This window comes from Fundulus heteroclitus, chromosome 12 (genome assembly GCF_011125445.2).
Source record: "Fundulus heteroclitus isolate FHET01 chromosome 12, MU-UCD_Fhet_4.1, whole genome shotgun sequence".
In the NCBI taxonomy this organism is placed as follows: Eukaryota; Metazoa; Chordata; class Actinopteri; order Cyprinodontiformes; family Fundulidae; genus Fundulus; species Fundulus heteroclitus.
In genome coordinates, this window is record NC_046372.1 from 17,183,826 (window position 1) to 17,205,522 (window position 21,697).

The following is a 21,697-nucleotide window of genomic DNA, read 5'->3' on the forward strand; positions in this document are numbered from 1 at the left end:
CTCACTGAATAAAAAAAAATGTTTTATGAAACCCAAAGTATTTTAGTTTAATAAGTCAGTTTTGGCTTTCATTTTAATGTTACAGTAAGTAGGGACAAAAAACAGTCGGTGACTTTTACACAAAAACAGATTTGGTCTAACCCATCCATTAAACGGGGCTAAATAAAGCAAGGGTTTTGGTAGTTGAAGCTGAAAATAAAACATTATAAAATAGAAAACATTCCACCCAAAAAATTAGGAAACTGCACACCTCTTTTTTATGCAAACATCTGAGTGGCTGTGAAGTCAAATGAGGGGAAGAAAAAAAAAAAAAATAAAAAAAAAAAAATGCACTGTGTTTCACACGGACTTAAAAGAGGGACGGACAACAAGGAAGAGAGAGCAGAGAAGAAAGCAAGCCAGACAAACAAAGAGGACGGAAGTTTGGGGGATCAGAGATCCTGGACACTTTGTGCAGAGGAGGACAAATCTGCAAGACGAGCAGAGAGGCAGCCGGTAAGACAAGCTGTAATGTCTATTAAATCAGACTGCAAGGTACCTCCAACAGGGCCTCCAGATTTGCCAGCTCATTAACACCCATTGACAGCAACACCTGAACTGAAGAGGTGGATTGTGGTGAAAGAAGTTTGGCATTGATTGATTGATTTTATAATTGCACTGATTCTTGTGTTGTTGAATAGTGGATTTGGATGTTAAGTTTACCTATTAATTAACTTAGCATTATTTGAGAAAGATTTGCAACTGGAAGCTATTTATATTTATAAAATGAATATTTATGACTAATATTGAAAAGTAGATATTTGTATATTTAAATAAATGTAATTGTAAATATTTATTCGAAATGTATTTTAAAGTTAAAGAACTTAAGTTTAGTTACTTGTTCATTTAACTTTGATTACTTTGTGGGTTTGATTCACAGTGGTTTGCTTTGTATTGTTTATATAGATTACCATTTCCTTTGTAGTTTGAGTGAAATTAATTTAAGTAAATTAACTTATGGTTTAGTAATTGTTTATTTTTCTTCTTTTTGGGCTTGTTTAAAGGTTTTTACCTGCTTCTGGACCAATTTGCACATGTCCTGTCATTCACCAAATAAATGGAGGATAAAAGAAGGAAAACTGCGTGGTCCTTTGAGTAAAAACCCTGTTTATATAAGTCTGCATGAATTTGTCCATCCCTTTTTCAAGTGGGGAAGCTGCACAGATTAACAAAGAACTTGACAGTAAAAACCGGCATAAACTGCTGAAGAAAAAATAAATAAGCTAATTAAAGGATCTTGCTAAAGAGAAGACAGTGCTGACATCATTTGTTTCCCTGATCTGTGAACAACTGAGACTGATTCAAAAGATGGCAGAACCAGCTGATGGAAAGTCTGTTGAAGAACTAAAGATGGAGAGAACGACAGCAAAGAGGTCGTTGACTCGATTAATCAATAACATAACTCGGATGCATGAAGATATGACTGAAGAGGAATTAAAGGACAGTTTCCACAAGCTCAACATAGAGGCTGGAAAAGTAATGGCAGCAAATGATGATCTGGAAGCAAGTCTCATCGCAGAAGTGGAATCCAGATTGGGTGAAGATGACAAAGCCGCAGTGACTGAACAGCAGAAATCTGATCTGGAAAAGACTGCAAAGGAATGTGAAGCAAAAGTAAGAGAAGTCAAATGCTTAATCCAGGAAACCCTGTGGAGAACCTTTGGAAGGACTGAACTGTTAATTGCACTTCAAGCAGCAGAATCAGAATGTGAACATGCCGCCACCATCAGACCAGGAGTGGAAAAGGAGGCATATGACTTCACTCTCAACCACCTGAAGGAACTCTTAAAGGTTGCAAAAGAAGCTCATTCTCACTGGAAAAGATGGATCCCTCATGGCAGACGGGATGAAATCCAAGATCGGCTGGGAGGATTGGAACTCAGGGTCCCCAAGCTGGTTTCCAGGACAGCAGAGTTCATTCATGCAAAGCTAAAAGAAGATGAAGGAAAAGAGGAGCAAATTGCAATGTCCCGAAATTATTCCTTACCAACCATCAAGCTAAAACCAACATCGCTCCCAAAGTTTCTTGGGAACAAACGTGACTTTTACAGATGGAAAAGGGACTGGGAAGCACTTCAAAAACAAGGAGAACCAACCGGTTCAAAGGAGGTGAAAAAAGCACAGCTATTGGACAGTCTAGATGAGAAAATCACAAGAGACCTCCGCTTAATCTCCTATAGCACTCCAGAAGATATTTTTCAAATCCTTGAAAACCGCTATGGAAATCAGACAGCTATTGCAATTGAAATTGTGGAAGAGCTACAGAAAATTCCTGCAGTTAGAGGTCACCAGCCAAGAAGAATCGTGGAGTTGATTCAAGCTGTTGAAAAAGCTCTTAAGGATTTAAGTGACCTTGGAAACACCGGCGCCATTAAAAACCCTCTGGTGACAAAGTCAATTGAAATGAAGCTTCCTGAAGTTTTAAAGAAGGAGTGGCTCGTTTATGCAGCTGATAAAAGGAATGCTGTGGTACCAGAGAATCGGTTTGATCACCTCCTTGCATTTCTGAAAGATCAAGAAAATATTTATGAGCAACTAGAGCAACTGAGAGAGGAGGATTCAAGTAGACGAGAGACCCGAATGGAGCAAAGACATGCCAGAACCAAGTCAGTCAAAGCAGTTGATGACTTTGCAAGTTGTGTTGTCTGTGGCGATGGAAAACACAGGAAAAGACTCTACTTTTGCAAACAGTTCAGAACATTAACATTAAATGAGAAAAGAGCTGCGGTTAAGAAGGTAGGAGCATGCAGTAAGTGTTTGGAAATACATGAGGACAAATCATACTGCAAACCTGGGTTTTTGTGCAAGAATCAAAGCTGCAGGAGTGGAGATGATCCACATCACTACTATTTATGCCCAAGTGCTGAAGCCAAGAAAAGCAACACAGCCCAGAGGAGGAACCGAATGGGGCCAGAAGAAGACAAAAGTAGCAGAAAGTATACTGAGGATCAAGAAGATTTTCTTAAGAAATTGTCTCCCGAGTTGGCCAAACATTGCAGAGATGTATTTTCAAATACTGCCTCTAGGGTTTTTAATACAACTCAGAATCAGTTAAATCTCCTGATGGATAGTGGAGTACAGGAACTGCCAGTGTTGATGATGCTTCTTGAAGTTACTGCAAATGCTGGACAAAAGATCGGCACATTAATTGATTTAGCGTCTGATACAAATTACATAACACACAAGGCTGCAAGTAGATTAAATCTCAAAAGTGAGGAGATCACGCTCATTGTCCATGGAGTTGGAGGGATGAAAGTTTGTGTGGAGACAAAACGTTACCTCTTAAAGATTCGTGTGAAAACCTCCAAAGGCACCCTTAAACCTTACCAGCTTGTTTGTTATGGACTTGACAGCATTGCAGACATTCATAAGCATGTGAAGGCAAAGCAGCTGCAAAGATTTTTTCCAGATGTACCGCTGGATGAACTTGTAAGACCCAGAGAAATAAGCTTACTTATAAGCCACAGAGAAGGTCAGTTGGCACCACAAAGAATTAGAGTTGTGGGGAACCTTGTACTGTGGGATGGGCCCTTAGGAAAGGTGGTTGGAGGAACTCACCCCGAACTGTTTGAGGAACTTGCCATGAAAGCTCATGCAACCAAAACACATTTTGCAAGGTCAATGAGGACAGCTGCTGTGAGATATGAAGAAGTCATTCATGAAATCCCACAGCATCCGCCATTAGATCATCAGGTCTCCATCCAAGTTAAGGCATCAAAGACTGCAACTACAAGCCGAGATTTCTTGGAGTGGTGGAAATGGGACAGTATTGGCACAGCTTGTGAACCCAAGTGTGGAGGTTGTCGGTGTGGCAACTGTCAGCCAGGAGGAAAGGCGATGACGCTCGCTGAAGAAAGGGAGCTTGAGGTAGTGAAGGAAGGCCTCACCTACAGTGGAGGAGACAGCCACACAGACGAACCTCACTGGCACGCTAGATACCCATGGTTAGAAGATCCAGCATCCCTGCCAGACAACAGAAATGCAGTCGAAGCTACATTCTTTAGAACAGAGAAACAACTGGCTAAAGAACCTGACTGGAAAGCTGCTTATACTGAACAAGTGCATGACATGCTTCAGCGTGGAGCTGCGATTAAATTGTCTGAAGAAGCAATCAAGAAATGGAACGGCCCAGTGTGGTATGTAAGCCATCTAATTGCTCCAAATCCGCACTCGGTGACAACTCCTGTAAGACTTTTTGTGGAACAGCAGTCAGAAATTTAAAGGAGTAAGTATGAATGACCTGCTGATGAAAGGCCCAGATGTCCTAAACCCGATCCGTGCTGTCCTATTAAGGTTCCGAGAGGGAGCTTATGCTGCATTAGGAGATATAAAGAAAATGTATAACTCTGTTTGGCTGGAAGAAAGAGAAGTTCACCTGCACAGATTTATTTGGCGTGATTCTGAGGATGAGAGAGTTGGAGATTATGCAGTTACAAGAGTGAACATTGGAGATAAACCTGCAGGATGCATTGCACAGGTGGCGATGCGAGAAACTGCAAGTTTACCCTCATTTATTCATCTTAAAGAAGAGAGGGAAGTCCTTCAGAATAATAGCTACGTTGATGACATTCTAACGTCCCACAATGACCCAGTCAGGTTAAAGGAAATCACAGAAAATGTGGAGCGCATTCTCAAAGCTGGAGGTTTCAAACTCAAACCATGGGTGTTTTCTGGGCAAAGTGGGAGGAACGACAAGCAGGATGAAGTGAAGGTAAAGACCATGGTTCTACCAAACCAAATGCAGGATGAGGACAATAAAGCACTCGGCCTGGGGTACATTGTGGAGGAGGACAAACTTCATGTCATGGTCAGCATAAATTTTTCAAAGAGGAAAAAGAAGATGCGACTTGGGCAAGACCTTCACTTGGACCAAATCAGAAGTCAAACACCAAACCCTTTGACAAGGCGGGAGCTCCTCAGTCAGGTGTCTGGTCTATACGATCCAGTTGGCTTGGTAACTCCTGCAAAACAGAAAGGGGCAATCCTAGTGCGGAAAGCTTTCCAAGAGGCAAAGAACGTGAGTAACCAGGTCAAAGACACCTGGGATTTAGCACTCTCCAGTGACCTTAGAGAAGATGCAATCAAGCTCTTTGAAGAGTACACTCAGCTTAGTAAGATCCAGTTTGGCAGAGCATTAACTCCCTTGCATAACAGCAGTGACCCTTTAGCAATTACGTTTTCAGATGGAAGTGAATATTCTTATGGAGCCGTGTTGTATCTGAGGTGGGGTTCAGCTCAAGATCCAATCATTAGACTGGTGGAATCCAAAGCTAAGCTTACTCCATTGGAACAAAAAGGTGAGGCTGTTAAAGCAGAGATATGTGGAGCTGTGTTTGCATCACGTTTAAAAAAGTACTTTGAAATGCACAGCCAAATCAAAGTTGAGAAGTGGTATCACCTTATTGATAGCCAAACAGTTCTTGGAGCAATTCAAAGAGAAAGCTATGGTTTTCAATCATTCTTTGCAAATAGGATTGGAGAGATCCAGAGCAACACAAGAATCCAAGATTGGTGGTGGATTCCTGGGAATCAAAACATTGCTGACATCATTACCCGAGGAGCCAGCCCTCAAGATCTTGGTATTGACTCTAAGTGGCAACAAGGCCCAGCATTTCTAAAATCTCCAGTTGAAAAGTGGCCAATTAAATCATCTAAACAACTTGCTATCGATGCAAAAGAAAGCATCACCAAGTTGCAAAAGAAGGCATTCATTGCTGTAACCACAAGGACTGGGATAAAGGAATCAGAGCTCAAACAAGAATTACCTCAGAATCAAACGGAGGCCTTGGCAAAAAAGCAGCGGCCATCTGTGTCCATACAGAACCTGGTGGATGTTTGTCGCTTTAGTAGTTTTACACGACTGGTCAAGACGGTTGCCTGGGTTTGGAGAGCGGCAAAGAGATTCATTAGAAAAAATCAAGTTGCAGTTAAACCAAAGTGGGAGGCAGTCTGCTCAACAGGGGTAATTTCTGTGAGAGAACGAGAAGATGCTCTCAGGGACATTTTTCTTGCTGCTCAGATGAGTGCCAACTTTCCCAGAACAACCATAGATAGGTTGGTGGTTTATCAAGAGGAAAAGTCTGGATTATTAGTCTGTGGCGGCAGAGTGCAGATCTTTAGAGAGGACAGAGCTGCAGTTCCCATCATACCCCATGATGCCTGGGTGTCAACACTGTTGGGCCGAGAAGCTCATAATGCTGCACATGATGGCGTTGCTGGAACCCTACTAAGGATGAGGAAAAAAGCCTGGGTTGTAAAAGGAAGGAGGATAGCCCAAAAGATTGTTGACAGCTGTATGGTCTGCAGGAGAGCTCGGGCTCTGAAGTGTCAGCAGGTGATGGGCGATTTGCCACCTGAGAGGGCTGAGCCGGCTCCTCCTTTTAAGTTCACCTCAGTTGATCTCTTCGGGCCTTATCATGTCAGAGATGACGTGAAAAAAAGGGTGACAATTAAGGTCTGGGGAGTCGTCTTTTGTTGTATGGCCAGTAGAGCAATTCACACCGAATTGGCAAGCTCGCTTTCCACCGAAAGTTTCCTGATGGCTTATCAGAGATTTACTGCAATCCGAGGTCATCCACAGAAAATCTGGTCTGATGCAGGCACCAATTTTATTGGAGCAAAACCAGTTTTGGACGAGATGTACAAGTATCTGGGTACCCAAAATATATCAAGTTTGGAAGAAACTGCTGCAAAGAACGGGACTGAGTGGGTGTGGAAGATCCTTCCCGCAGACTCGCCTCATAGAAACGGAGCTGCTGAAGCTGCTGTTGGAATTGTGAAAAGAGCTTTCCAGAGTCTTGGTCAAGAATTTGCACTAACGTTCAGTGAATTTCACACAACTCTATATAACGCTGCCAATCTTGCAAATGAGCGCCCAATCGATGCCAGAATACAGAGTCGAGAGGATTGTATTCAGTACATCACACCTAACAGTCTTTTGCTCGGACGGGCATCTCAGAGTAGTGATGTGAAAATGTTTGATTTTTCCAGCTATTCATTCAAACGACTTGGAGCTATGCAAAATGACGTTACTAAGTTCTGGAACAGTTGGAGGCAGCTGGCTGGTCCCAACCTTTTTGTGAGGAGTAAATGGCACACTTCCCACAGGAATGTTGCTGTTGGGGACATTGTCTGGTTGTGTGACCAAAATGCACTTAGAGGACAGTTTATGCTGGGCAAAGTTGTAAGTGCTAATCCCGACAAGAAGGGTGTTGTGAGGGACGTAAATGTCCAGGTTGTCCCAAGTTGTTGCACTCCTATAACGAAACATGCCAAGCAAAGATCAGTGCATCCACCAAAGAAGGATAAAATTAACACCACCATTCTTCACAGGGATGTTAGGAGGCTAATCGTCTTAATACCTGTGGAGGAACAAACAGAAAGTCAAACCACAGAGGAATAAGACTCCAGATGTACCCAAAGGCACCAGAACTGCGATCTTCCCAGTGTTTCATGGAAAGATCGAGTGGGAGGTGTGAAGTCAAATGAGGGGAAGAAAAAAAAAAAAAATGCACTGTGTTTCACACGGACTTAAAAGAGGGACGGACAACAAGGAAGAGAGAGCAGAGAAGAAAGCAAGCCAGACAAACAAAGAGGACGGAAGTTTGGGGGATCAGAGATCCTGGACACTTTGTGCAGAGGAGGACAAATCTGCAAGACGAGCAGAGAGGCAGCCGGTAAGACAAGCTGTAATGTCTATTAAATCAGACTGCAAGGTACCTCCAACAGGGCCTCCAGATTTGCCAGCTCATTAACACCCATTGACAGCAACACCTGAACTGAAGAGGTGGATTGTGGTGAAAGAAGTTTGGCATTGATTGATTGATTTTATAATTGCACTGATTCTTGTGTTGTTGAATAGTGGATTTGGATGTTAAGTTTACCTATTAATTAACTTAGCATTATTTGAGAAAGATTTGCAACTGGAAGCTATTTATATTTATAAAATGAATATTTATGACTAATATTGAAAAGTAGATATTTGTATATTTAAATAAATGTAATTGTAAATATTTATTCGAAATGTATTTTAAAGTTAAAGAACTTAAGTTTAGTTACTTGTTCATTTAACTTTGATTACTTTGTGGGTTTGATTCACAGTGGTTTGCTTTGTATTGTTTATATAGATTACCATTTCCTTTGTAGTTTGAGTGAAATTAATTTAAGTAAATTAACTTATGGTTTAGTAATTGTTTATTTTTCTTCTTTTTGGGCTTGTTTAAAGGTTTTTACCTGCTTCTGGACCAATTTGCACATGTCCTGTCATTCACCAAATAAATGGAGGATAAAAGAAGGAAAACTGCGTGGTCCTTTGAGTAAAAACCCTGTTTATATAAGTCTGCATGAATTTGTCCATCCCTTTTTCAAGTGGGGAAGCTGCACAGATTAACAAAGAACTTGACAGTGGCCTTTTTTGGATCCCAGAATAAATAAATGTTTTCTACATTGTTTCCTTAAAATATTGTATGTTTAGTGTAACCAGTTAAAATGAAAGAACTTTGCTAAAAATTATCTTGCTCTTTATTTGGGGAAAAAAACAAATGTCCCACTTGTTCAACTTGCCAATTGTGGCCAGCAGTACAAAAATTTGGACATCACTGAATTAATCTAACATGTGCAAACATGTACGCTCTATGCAGAAAGGCCCTGGCCGGGATTCGAATCCTGGACTTCCTTGAGAGGCAGCGTTAAAAAAAAAAAAAGTGCAAACATTAAACTGACACAAAACCTGAGAAGAAAACAGTAGTCTTTAACATCCCATGTTCAACATGAAGCTTTTAAATTTTTTTATTGAACTCTTTTTTTATGATAACCTATGCCCAAAATAATGTGCATAAATTGATGTGATAAAGTTTCTAGGTTGGCTCTAAACTAACCTAATGCTTATAAAGGTAATTTATCAGCAGAGTTTGGGGTTCTTGAAGCTAATGTCAACCTTGGTGAGTCCCACAGATGCACTTTATTGAGGGTTCTTGAGAGCAGGCACCCTCATAAAGCAGTGTCATCACATCTTTGTTTGTGATTAATTTCTGTGTGTAAAAGACCCATTACGCCTGAACTGTGTCTTGCATTGAGCTGTCCATTGACCTTCTAGGTGATAATGGATAGCACTCTTTAAAAGCCTGCTAAGGGAGGATAGGTTATTGCTTTGTGTTTGTGTTTTTTATGTTGCATAACTTTACATCTTTGTAAATCACGATTGTTTAAAAATCTGTCATGTATCCACACATTTAAATTACCTTTATAAATACATTCGGAACTCATAACTTAGCTTTATAGCGTCTGTTGCATGTGTCAGTTTATTATCTATGTCAATCTTCTATGTTGTTTTCTAATCAATCTTATACCAGGCAACCTTTGGATCATGAGATCCAAAGGAGGTTAACACCAAATTACTAAATAAAAAAAAATAAAAAAACGATTGAAGTCGTATCTGTGACAGTCTCCTCTGGAACTCGGTTATTTCACAATCGTCCACTACAGCTTCAACTTCCCCAGCTTCCATCTGTCTGCTTGCTCTCTCCAGCCTCAAACATGTCAGAAGTCCTGCAGGAACTCACACCATACATCTCCCACTCACCTCTGCTTTCTCCACTACCCCTTCAACATCTGCAATCTCCTATAGACAGTAAGCCACTCTCAATGAATTCTCCTGATATATTTACCCATAGAAAAGTCATGTTCTGAATCTAAGACTCCATCTCAGTCTTAGATGCCGCCAAAACCCTGGGCCCGAATCCCCTCAGTTGTGCCATTTGTTCCTTGTTGAAATCTTTGTAATAAACCGCCTTACCTTTTATCTACTGCATTCCTTTTATGATTCTTCATGTATGTTAGAAAACTACAACAAAAACATGGCACAATTACTGCTACCATTATATTCCCTTTCTGTTGAAGGTATGCCTGCTCAATACTTTTATGTTCAGCTGATTTCCTTTTCTGGATAGAGCTATTGCTAAATCTAACTTTCCTGTACTTTGTTAGTCTTTCTTTATATGTAGAGTACATTTGGAAAGTTTACTATTTTTACATTTTTCCTCCATTTGTATATGATGACTCTCACTGTGGTTGACTAGAGTCCTAAAACCTTTCCAGAATAACAGATATTAGTGAATTTGTTTCTCCTCCATTCTTGAATTTCTTTAGATTAGGGCATAACGTGTTGGTTTTAAGAACTATATTCTATTTTGTTGGTGATATCTTGAGTCCAAAATTCAGGAGCTAATCAGATCTGGCTGTGACTAACAAACTCAGTCTTTACCTATTTATGTGTGCTTTGCAATCACAGATAAATCTTGATTTTACAACAGGGGGCATTACTATAAGACAATCCTCATAAGAAAACTACTTATTGTGTTTATACATGTAACATCTATGTGATATCAAATTTATTTTATCTAAAACCTTTTAAGTAGGACAAAAAGCAAGATCAGTGTAAATTTATTAAGGAGCTAATTCCTTTTCAGATCACTACCTACTGTCCTTTTGCAGTTTTTTGCTTATTTACAACAATTCAAAAACCTGGACACCAAAACATTTTTGCTTGGTCTTTGTAAGGTATGTCTCCAGATAACAGCAGTTGGCTTTAGGAATCCTACTTTGATACTTAATATTGATTTTTTTTTTTCAGTAATCCCCCCTCCCCCAAATAAAATACAGCTTTAATCTAATTGGTGTACTGCAACTTTGGAAGAATCATGTCTTCAGAGACATTGGGAGTGTATTATGTGTACCTTCGAACTAGGACTTACAGTGACCTGGTGTCAGCTGTCTACACTGCTGACAAAGCACCTTCGATCACAGGGGAATAATGTTACAGGGAGGATCTGAAAAGTAAGTGTGGGGAAAAAGTATCATTAGATCATTTAAAACATGGTCAGGAATTCCGATGTCCCAGGCGCTTTGTGTTGCTGAATATAAAGCCAACCAATTTGTAAGTAAATTTCTTGCATATTTTAAATATTCTTAGACATACTTTGAGCTTAATACAAAAATATTCTCAAAAGGGTGTTTACTTTTGATTTATAGATTGATAGCATAAAATATTTAATCATATGCAACTAAAACTGATAACTCTTGTGTTGCTACAGCTTCTCATAAATTTAGATAAGGGTCTCAGACTGATTTGCTCACATATTGTTTAATAATATCTGTTATGGTGATGCAAAGCTCAGTCGATTCGACTCCCAGGATGGTGTCACAGCTAAACTTAATGTCAAACTAGATGTAGCTACTATGAAGAGAAAAAGCAAAGAGAACAAAAAGTTCTCAAACAAATAACGTGAACAATGTGGATTTAATTTTAAAATGGAAACTGATCTGTGTATCTGTGGTTTAGTGCTGTCAGGGTTTATTGACACTTCTATGACGTTTGATCGACTGAACCACAGTAAGCTTTTTGTGAAACTAAAACAAAAGAAAATTAGCCTGATAGCATAATAAGAATCGTGGCCTACTGGTACTCAAGTAAGTGGACGCAGGTTAACCATTTCACATATGCTGATGATCTGCTCATCCTTTCTCCTAGCAGTGCGGGTTTTTCACCAGCTGCTGAATGTTTGCTCAGATTATGTATTGAAATTTCATGTAAAATATAATGCCACATTGAGTGTGCTGCTGATCTTCAGAAATAAAGGGGACAATGACCTCTGCTTTCCAAACTTTAAGTTTCAAGGCAAACACGCAGTATTTGTGGTAAAACAAAGTATTTGGGTCATTTTGTAACAGGCAGGCTTTGCGATGGTGATGATGCTGCTACTGCTGCTGCTGCTGCTGATAATGATGATGATGATGATCAATTGCCAGTGTCGCGTCACAGTCTACAGTATATGCCCAAGCCAACACCTTAGTGAGGAAATTTGCACAGACTGTGTACAAATCAAACTGTTCAGAACATACTGTATACCGCTTTACGCAGCACCACTGGCGTGCAAATATAGGAAGGGTAATCTGAAAAAAATAAAAGTTGCTTATAGTGATGCTTTTCAAATTTTGCTGAAAAAGCTCAGATCCAGCAGGACTAGCCGGGTGTTCCTTCAGGCTTATGGAACTCATTCCCTGTGTTAATGTGATGTACAGGTTTGTGTGCTGTCGAAATAACTGTAAGGACACCCTAGTTGAGATTCTGGTGAGCCCCTGTGTCAGTACCATGCGTTAATAGTCTGTGCTATGGAAGCACTGATACAATTTTTACAGTTTTTACTAATGTGTGTGTTGCATCGTATTGTTGTGTGTTGTGGTGTGGTTTTATTTCTTATGGACTACGAGTCCGATAAAATCAATTAATCAATGCAAAATTGGACAATAGTTGGAGAATTCAGCAAAGTGAGAGTAATGGATTTTAATGTCTTCCAGTAGCCTAAACTTATAGCAGCATAACTACAGATAGCTCAGGATAACCTTTGCACCTCTAATTATAAGCTTTGTCAAAAAGGAAAGTTTTGAGCCTAGTGGAGACAGGGTGTTTGCCTCACATACTAAAACTGGGAGTTGGTTCCACAAGAGAGGAACCTGATAACTAAAAGATAGGCCTCTACTTTTAGAAACTCTATGAGCCACCAGTAAACCTGCTGTCTGACAGTAAAGTGTTCTGTAAGGAACAATCGGGCTTTCTGATATATGCTGGACCTTCATTATTAAGGGCTTTTTAGTTAAGGAAAGCCTTAAATCCTTTGATAGATTTAAAGCTACAGTAAGGAGTTAGAAGAAAACCGTGGACTTAACCTCAACATTTTAACCAGTACACCGTACAGGTCCCTCCCTTACAGCGGAGCCGATGTTTGCCCTTGTTTATTTTTTTGGAGCTTAATCTAATAGGTTTTTTTTTAGCTTGCTTTTCATCACTTGGTCTTCATCTGTTTACCTGTCTTTGTTTTCTGAGCACGTGGCAGTTTTCCTGCAATGTGTGAGCAGCGTGTACATGAACATGATTGGCACTGCTACAACATTCCTCCTGGCTCTGATTTGCTGTTTCTGACTGGGAGCGGTGTATTTCTGCAGTAGGATCATTTGGGAGAAGCCAGAGGAGCTTGCCTGTTTAAATTCTCAGTTATCCGAGTCATCGCAGCAGCAAAGAGGCTTAAATTGGAGGCAACCGGACGTTCGCTCAGTTCTTTATGAAAATGTTTCAACTCCTATTGACCCTGGGTCATTAGAAGCTATTGCTTGGTGTGAGCAGAAGGTAGCACTTAAGACAGTCTTGCACATATGCAGTTATTCAAAAAGGGACTTGGGGAAGCTTACAGAAAAATCACAGACTATTTTTCAAAGAGGTGACTCCAAAAAAGACTGGAAAAGGACAACAAAACAATAATTATCCAAGAATCATGACATTTTTACTCAATTATAATGGTTTTCAATAACAATACAAACAGAAAGGGTGTGGTCTATATTTAGAATGTAACGTGAGCAAGGTCAGCCCTAATTACCAAGGCACAGGCACTGCATGAATTATGAATCTGTCATGGTGCAGTTTTGCCTGCTGCACCACGGACAGATTCAGGGCACTTTTCACCCTCCATACACCCTAGTCTCCTCTCCACCTCAGTAATCATCTATACCTGTCAGCCACTAACCAAGCCAGCATTCAGCACACCTGTCATCCTTCCTATTTAGGCTCCCTTCATTCAGCTCTTCCTTGTCGGTTTGTCTGCTCATTTCTACTCACCTCACCTTTTCCATGTCCAGCCCGAGTTCCCTTCGTCTCCGCCTGCCTGCTGTTGCTCTGGTCTGCAAGTATTCACTCTGCTGTGCTGCTGGTCCTGCTACCTCCGTGCTCCGGCTCAGTCCTGCTTGCCAGTTCCTGCCATCAACATCCTCTGGCTCCAGTCCAGTTCAGTCTCCCTGGTCTCCTGCTTCCACTACTCATCATCATCATCCAATAAACTCTTTTAAAACATATCTCTGTCTGTAGTTGTGTTCGGGTTCACCCTCAAATCATGACAGAATCTCACATTTTCATATTTTTGCGTGACATTTTCATGCATATAAAGGTTCAATCACCTTATGGTGTGGTGTGTTTATATTTGCTTGCTCACACCACTGTGTATTCAACACACCATCTGCACATCCATAATATATTACTAGAGCAGTGGCACAAAAACTGAATTACTGTAACACAATAAGAATTATGAGCAGAATTGTGTTTAATATTGCAAACATCTGTTATTTATAGTCTAAATTAGTACAAATGCCCTATTTGGTAATTTAAATTAAATATACAATCTAATAGTATGTTGACAGAGAAATAGAATGCCTTCAGTGACTATTAGACCAGAGACCAAACAAATTTCATCAAATGCCAAGTTCACCCAGAGGCCACCGTCTCTCAGACAAATATTCTTCATCCAAGGGCAGTGTGACAGCAACTATGTCCTTCATAGCTATTTACATCTTCTTAGCCTTGGGTTAAAAACAACTGTATAAATGGTACTCTTTCAAAGGCCACTGTTACTTCCAATGCTGAGATGCGAGACAGGTTCACAAAGCTTTCCCCCCTGAGAATAGAGGCATTTTGATGTAACGGCCTCCCCTGTAGCATTTGTAAAAAGTCAACTTTGATAAAAGGCAAACACAGTCCAGATTTATTCATGCCTTGCCTCCAGACACCTTGGGTGGGTATCAGTAATATTTTCAATCTCATACTGTTGCACCTCTTAAATCCAGAGTGTGTTCTACAATATATCAGGTGATGCTAAGATTTCCATTTTGTGCCTAATGCTCTCCGCAATGCAGCCAAGCTTGTAATAAACTCCCATGGAAACAGTAGATTTACTGTGGCTGCATTTCTTTAAATGCTGATTGAAATTCCTTTCAGCTGTCTCTAGATGTTCCCCTCAATCAGACAAGGATTTTGTACACTAATGTTGTGGATAATCCTCTCTCTTTACAATGGTGTCCATTAAGGAATGTTCTGTACTGTGAAATTTTATCACAAAGCTCATGTCTTTATCAGAGTGAATGAAGGCAAATTGTTCACTGCACTAATAGTGGATTGCTTATTGAGTGCATTATTGTCTGATATGCTGTACCAGTTTGTGTAATAAGAAAAGCAATGTTAGTGCAGCAGGTAATGCATGAATACATGAAATGTTTAGCACAAAGGGAAAACCCTGTCAATCATTTAAACTTTTTTTAGAGTTTTACCATAAAAGCTTCAGATCAGCTATCCATTATATTTTAAATTCGTAAAATGTGAAAACCAGCCTCAAGGTTTGTATTTAGGTCCATTAATTTACTAGTAAAACTGGCTCCCTGTGTTTAGATCAAATCCTCACACAGTAATCCCAGCAGTGAATCTACTTCGTTAAATATATGCTGACATCTCGGAAACAGAGATGCATTAGTGTTAGGATCCTTCTTATACAGGTGATAACAAATGTGTGAACACCAATGTCAAAGGGCCAGGTTTTGTGACATACAAAATAAGTTGATTATAAATCATTTCAAGACTTTTTCCTTTGTTTAATGTAGCATGTATATTTTACAGTACAAAACAAAACAAAACATTCAGGCTCTTCTTGGTAGGGGTAAATTAGGATGTCATATCCTGATCTCGTAACATTTGCCTTCACTGCCTTGCAAAACCTTGCCAAAGTTATCAGACACCTCAAGTCCACAGCACTGGGATCTTGAAAACTGACTCTTTCTATTCTGTCTGACTCTGTTATTTTTATATTCACAATATGACACATTGTTGTGTGTGCATATCATATATATATATATATATATATATATATATATATATATATATATATATATATATATATATATATATATATATATATATATATATATATATATATATAGTTAATTAGATTCACTGTAACTGATGGCTGGTGTGAACCAAAGAAGACTACATGCTGAAATTTAATCAAAACCTGCCTCTACAAAGTATTTGTCTAGAGTGTGCACACTTATGCAACCAGATATTCCGCCTTTTAGATTTTTTATATCCTGCTAGCAGATTAGCTATTTAGTTGAAATTTAAAGATCTATGTCTTAGAGGTAAAACAAGTTTAAAATACCTTTCTGAAGATCAAATATTTGCATGAAAAACCCAGGTATTTCAAAAGAGATGCATTGCATATACTGTAATGTTAATGTCTTTCTGAAAAAGGATCCTTACAGATCATTTCTCACTGTGCACCTATCCTGTGTTTTGTGTTGTTAATGTAACATCACTAAATCACTTCAGTATTTCTCTTTTAAAGAGATGAACAGAATTATACAGCTTTTTATGTTGTATGTGAAATGTCTTAAAGGGGGTCTGGAGTCGCATGATGATGCCCACTACTGCTGTTGTTTCCAACCTCTCAACTCCACCACTCGTCTCTGCTTGTTAGTGTGATCAGTGTCCCTTTGGTGTCACTGCACACAGTATATCGTCTCACTGCAATTAACTGCTGTAGGGTGAGTGAGAGGAAGTTACAGGGCTGTCCCCTCTGCAGAGCTGATACTCCCGGGAGCTTATGTAGGAAGCGAGGGAAGGATGGAAATAAGAAAGCAAGAAGAGAAAGGAGGGTGGAGAGGGAGGAGAGAGGAAAAGCAGGAGTGGAGCATGCCAAAGCTTCCCACCCACCACTCATTTCTGTAACCTCTTGGGAAAGAGTTGTTTTGTTGTGAGGAGTGCTGACAGCTTCAGCTCGTCTGCCCCCTACTGCAGAGCAAGCGCTGATGAAAGAAAATTTCAAGGAGAAAGTAAAGAAAGAGTCGTATGCTGGTTAAGATGTCTCCCTTTTTTCTGTAGGTATTGATAATTTTAGTGCATTAAAAAGAATATGTGCATTTTTATTGGTTTACAAAACTGACCAAAATAGGTAATTTCTACAAAATTGTCCTGTTATTAATCAGTAACCCACACAGCGCTGCCTCAGGAATTTTACAATCTTGAAATGATGATTCTTTACTTTTATATGTTATTTTGATGCCATTTCTTTATTTTTTTTGGTGCCTATATGTTGTGTGTTTTCTTGTGTGAAGTTGGCTTTATTTCAAAACAGCCACAAACAGAAATAGGTGAATTACACCCTTAGAAACATAAAAGCAATCATTTGAATAAAAATGTGCAACCACACTGCACTAAAAATTAAAATAAGAACTGATTTAAAGTTCACAATGATATTCAGTTTTGACTCCAGATTATCCCTATCTACAAATACGTTTTAAATCAATTTTAACCAAATAAATATTTAATTGGTAGTATTTTATATACTGAAGATGTGTTAAGTTTTCAAGTGACCTGTAACCCAGCAGTGCACTTTGTTCAAAACTGGAGTAAAAAATAAAGCAGTGTGGGATGGTTGCATTTGGTACATCAATGAGACAAGGAGCTATTCAGTCAGCAGGCCAGAAGAGGTTGTCTCTCTTAACGCTGAATAAACTGGGTAATGAATAATATAAAGCAGTCAGCTTTGTTGCTATGGTCTAGTCTGCCCCATACACCCCTCTAAAAAGTGTTTTACCTCTTTATTCATTTGTGAAAAACCGTAATACATAAAGTAGGTTTGAATGGAGTCTTTATCTTTTTCTAGTACCAGAAAGTAAGCTGTTGCATTCAAGTTTCTACTTTTTAAGTAATAATTACCCATATATTAATAATAAGATCACAAGTTGAGTCTTCCAAGGCAAGGCAGTTTATTTATAAAACCACTTTTCAGTAACAAGACCATTCAAAGTGCTATACATGAACAAAAAGGGAAAAGAGGTACATTACAAAGGAAAGCATATTGCTGTGGAATAGTAGCAGTACGTTAAGATATAAACAAGGTTGGACTACAAACTCTAATATTAACATTTAAATTGTTTTGCTACTGCCGTTTAAATTTTTTAGAGATGTTTGTATAATTTCATTTTGTTGTTTTTCTCATTTTACTATGCAACTTTGCATTAGTTGTCTTTTATCCTTTCCTTGTGTTCTTCATTTTGGATTAAGAAGCCAAGCCAACTTCAGTGAAATAGAAGAGAGGTGGCATACACCTTGGACATGTTGGCAGTCCGTTGCAGCGCTACACAGAGACAAACAACAATGCTTGAACAAATTAAATACGATACTTAAAACTGAATAAAAAAGACAAAGCAGGAGTAAAAAAGGAGCTTTAAAAATGTCTATTGCACCGTCAATGAGTGTATACATCTAATGTGTACTAGCAATGAGTTTTCCATTCATGAAAGCAAATGCCCCATCTTTCCCGAGCTTCTGCTTTATCCTCACTGCATCCATTGACTGGACAGAACACCAGATGGACAAAGAAGGCTAGTGCATTTGAAGTAGCTCAAAGACTTCAATCCAGGCAAGACTTCAATGTTTAAATACATTGAAACAAATAAATACATCGAAATTAACTTTAAAATGGAGAGGAAGTCATTACTGTGTGGATGAATTAGGAATACTATGTACTTCCCCCCATGTCCCAGTTTAAAGCCATGTGGCAGTGTTTTCTAAGAGTCAACTTTTTTTTTTTCCTGCAAGAGCCAAACACGAGAAGAATGAGCAAGTTGTTGGCTAATGAAGATAAGCATTTGTGTGTAAGAGGATTTTTCATTGCAGGATATTGTTTTTTATCTGCCCACTGCCTCAAATGAAAAAAGATGGATTTTACCAGCTTAATGATCTGACTGTTGAGTTTAAAATGAATATGCATACACAGGTTCGCAGGAGAAGACCCCTAATCCAAAAATCACCCTTGTTTTCTTTTCATAAAAAGGTAGAAAGTTTAGAGCCAGCAAAGTTTTCAATTCCTAAAGACAATCCCTTAGCCTCTTCTACAAAGTGATTAGCCCAAGTATCAAGCCCTGTGGAATCTCTATATGACAGCATGGCAGAGTAGGATCTGAACCTGCTATTCTGCACTTCTACTGCATGCTTATACAATGGACTAAATGAGATATTAGAGTATTAAAAGCCACTGTTAAATGTAAGAGAGCTGGATCTGATGCCATTAATCTGCAGCCACGAGGCTGTAATTAAAAACCTTTAACAATGTAGATTGGGTGTCATGACTACATTCGCCAGACCGACATCATTATCATGTAAAATGTTCTTTAAACTCCCTCTAGAACTTGGAAAAAAGGAAAGTGTTGATTTAGATCAAAATTTGGATATCATAGCGTTTTAACTTTTCTTCACTAAGCTTAATTTTTATGTCTTACTAATTAATCATTCTGCAATATACCGGCCGTTCAATAAATTTGACTATTACGGAAAAGTTAATTTATTTCAGTAACTCATTTCACTAAGTTATAACAAATAATTTTGGTTTATTACAAACAAACTGATGTTTTCAAGCTTTTATTTCTGTTAATTAGATGATATCAGCTTGCAGCTAAAGAAAACATTTCTTTTAAGAATAATTTAATATAAGATTACATTGCATCTTAATAAAGATATATGGGCTTAGTGAAAAGTATGTATATTACCTGCCTAAGGATCATTTTTAAAAAAATACTTTTGATCTGACATACAGGTCTCATCAGAACAGATATTCTAGTTTACTGAACATGACTGTATATAATTTGTGCTTCTCAATCAAAAAATGTGCTGCACTTAAGTACAATAGTGGTGAAAATAAAAACCTAATAAATACAAGTATTGTGCATTTCCTTCAGTTGTCAGACACTGCAGGATGTAGTTTCTGTTTTTTCTTTCTTTTCAAATCTGTTACTGTTATAATACATTCTGATAAATTGATTTTAAATGTTCTTGTACTGCATTTCACAATCTAAATTACATGGACTTTACCGAGTAAAATCATAGATTAGGAATTTTACATGGATATCTCATGCTTGCAGTTAATTCACATAAAAAAAATGGAGAGAGTGGTGACCTAGTGGTAAGAGAGCAAGGTGCTTTTGTCCTGGAGGCTGGAAGGTTCCTGGTTCGGCTTCCACAAACTGTAATTCTAGGTCCTTGAGCAAGACCCTTGCCCCAAAATGCTCCCTGGGCCCCGCACAGTGGTACCCCACTGCTCCCTGAAATTTATTTGAAATGTATGTTGCAATGACAATAAAGATGATTATGATATTTATTGTTAAATACACTGTACAAATTAGCTCATCCTCCAACTTTTGGAGTTACAAAACTAAAGAAAGCTAGAACTACAGAAGAAGAGAAGAGGAGTTGGATGGTAGGAGTAGTCAAGTAAAACATTTTAACAACTTGATGTACAATCCAAAAAAGTTTAAAAAAACAAAACAATTGGACTTTTTTGTTTTGGATAGATCATGACCCGGAGAAATAAGAATCTTCACCAGCAACATAATATACGTGTTATTTTACAACTCACACCTTCAAAGATGTTCTTTACTGACATATGCTTCTCACCAGCTGTTGTCTTTATCTCCTGGGTCACATGTCCTGGAAAATTAAAACCTAGTTTGCCTCTTAATTGGTGCTCCAAAATGTAACTTCCATATTTGCTGTGCTGCCTATATTCTCCTATACTGTTCATACTGTTTTCCATAATATATGCAAAACATTCCAGAGTCACTGTCGAGCGCATGTCTGCAAATTACAAATAATATAGAATTATTGTGCTAATTCACATGGGGCTATTAAAGAATAAGACAGCTTGACATTGAGAAGGTTAATACCTACCACTACCATCAATAGACACATGCTCAAGAGCACATTTCATGTTTGAGCATACATTTCTTATTTACAGCCACACTGTTGTGGGCAGAGTGGAAGAGTACCAGTCCTGTCTTGCATTCCTACAAAATATTGTCTGTCAAGACAAAAAATGCATTCAATAATGAGCAAAGTCACAGCTAGTGTGAAGGACTGCTGCCCCGCAATGGCCTTGCTGCTTTGAGAAGAAGCTGCTATATTATGTTTAACATCCCAATGGATGAATGAGAATAATGGACATTAGCTTTACCATTCCGTTTAAATGCAGTATGTTTAAAAAGTGGGTAAAGCTCAAAGTCTTTAGGGAGATTATCAGATTCCTTATCACTCTACAGAGAGTAAGGAACTTAAAGAAATTTTAGGCTATTGAAAAAAAAAAAAAAAATTGTTCTTATTTATTATGTAAACTAAAATGTTTAGTTTGTGTGTGACTAACTAAGAATTCTATAAAATCAAGTTCTAAGATCCAATTAAATGTCTGTTTTTTTGCTTTACCTCTAATCTCTTTTTCTTATTCCCCTTGGAAGAATGTCATATTGTCCACAGTGTAACATAAAGAATAGTTCCTTCTGCTTGCAGATTCTTTTGTAAATGTGTGTTCTTTTCTCTAGAGTCCAAACACATGAAAAGTTTAATGTGGACTCCTTTGGAGTCTGTTTCTTCTCGCCCAACTTTGACAAACCAATTCTCTTATTTGAAATTCTCTTTAAGTCTAAGAGAAGAATCTGAAGCCTTGATGTTTCAGTCTTTGCTGCAACTCTCTGTTCTGTGACTGTGGCAGTCACTTGATGCGGTTTTGCTTTGGGACACTTCAGCAATAAAATAATGGCTCAGACACCGTGGTTCTAGGGCCAAAAACATCCAACGATGTCACCACCTCAAAACTGAAACATTTAGGCCTGCCACTCATTCTCGCTGATGTGTCTGTTCTGATGTCCAGTCACAAGCAAATTTGAATGCATTTCCCTCCATGAAAAATCCTATCTAGTTTATTACATTATAAGTTTCCCCCATTCCAAAGCAGCCTGCAAT

The 21,697-nt window shown here is 38.6% G+C and overlaps 1 protein-coding gene across 1 annotated transcript in view; it reads left to right on the forward strand.

Annotated features, from left to right (window-relative positions):
- Window positions 1-474: 474 nt before the first annotated feature.
- Window positions 475-21,697, forward strand: part of LOC118564728 — a 28,572-nt gene continuing 7,349 nt past the window's right edge. The window contains exons 1-3 of the mRNA XM_036143569.1: window positions 475-495; window positions 1,044-2,645; window positions 4,720-4,846. Coding sequence (XP_035999462.1) covers window positions 1,348-2,645; window positions 4,720-4,846 — 1,425 coding nt within the window. The 5' untranslated portion in view covers window positions 475-495; window positions 1,044-1,347. The remainder of the gene's footprint in view (window positions 496-1,043; window positions 2,646-4,719; window positions 4,847-21,697) is intronic.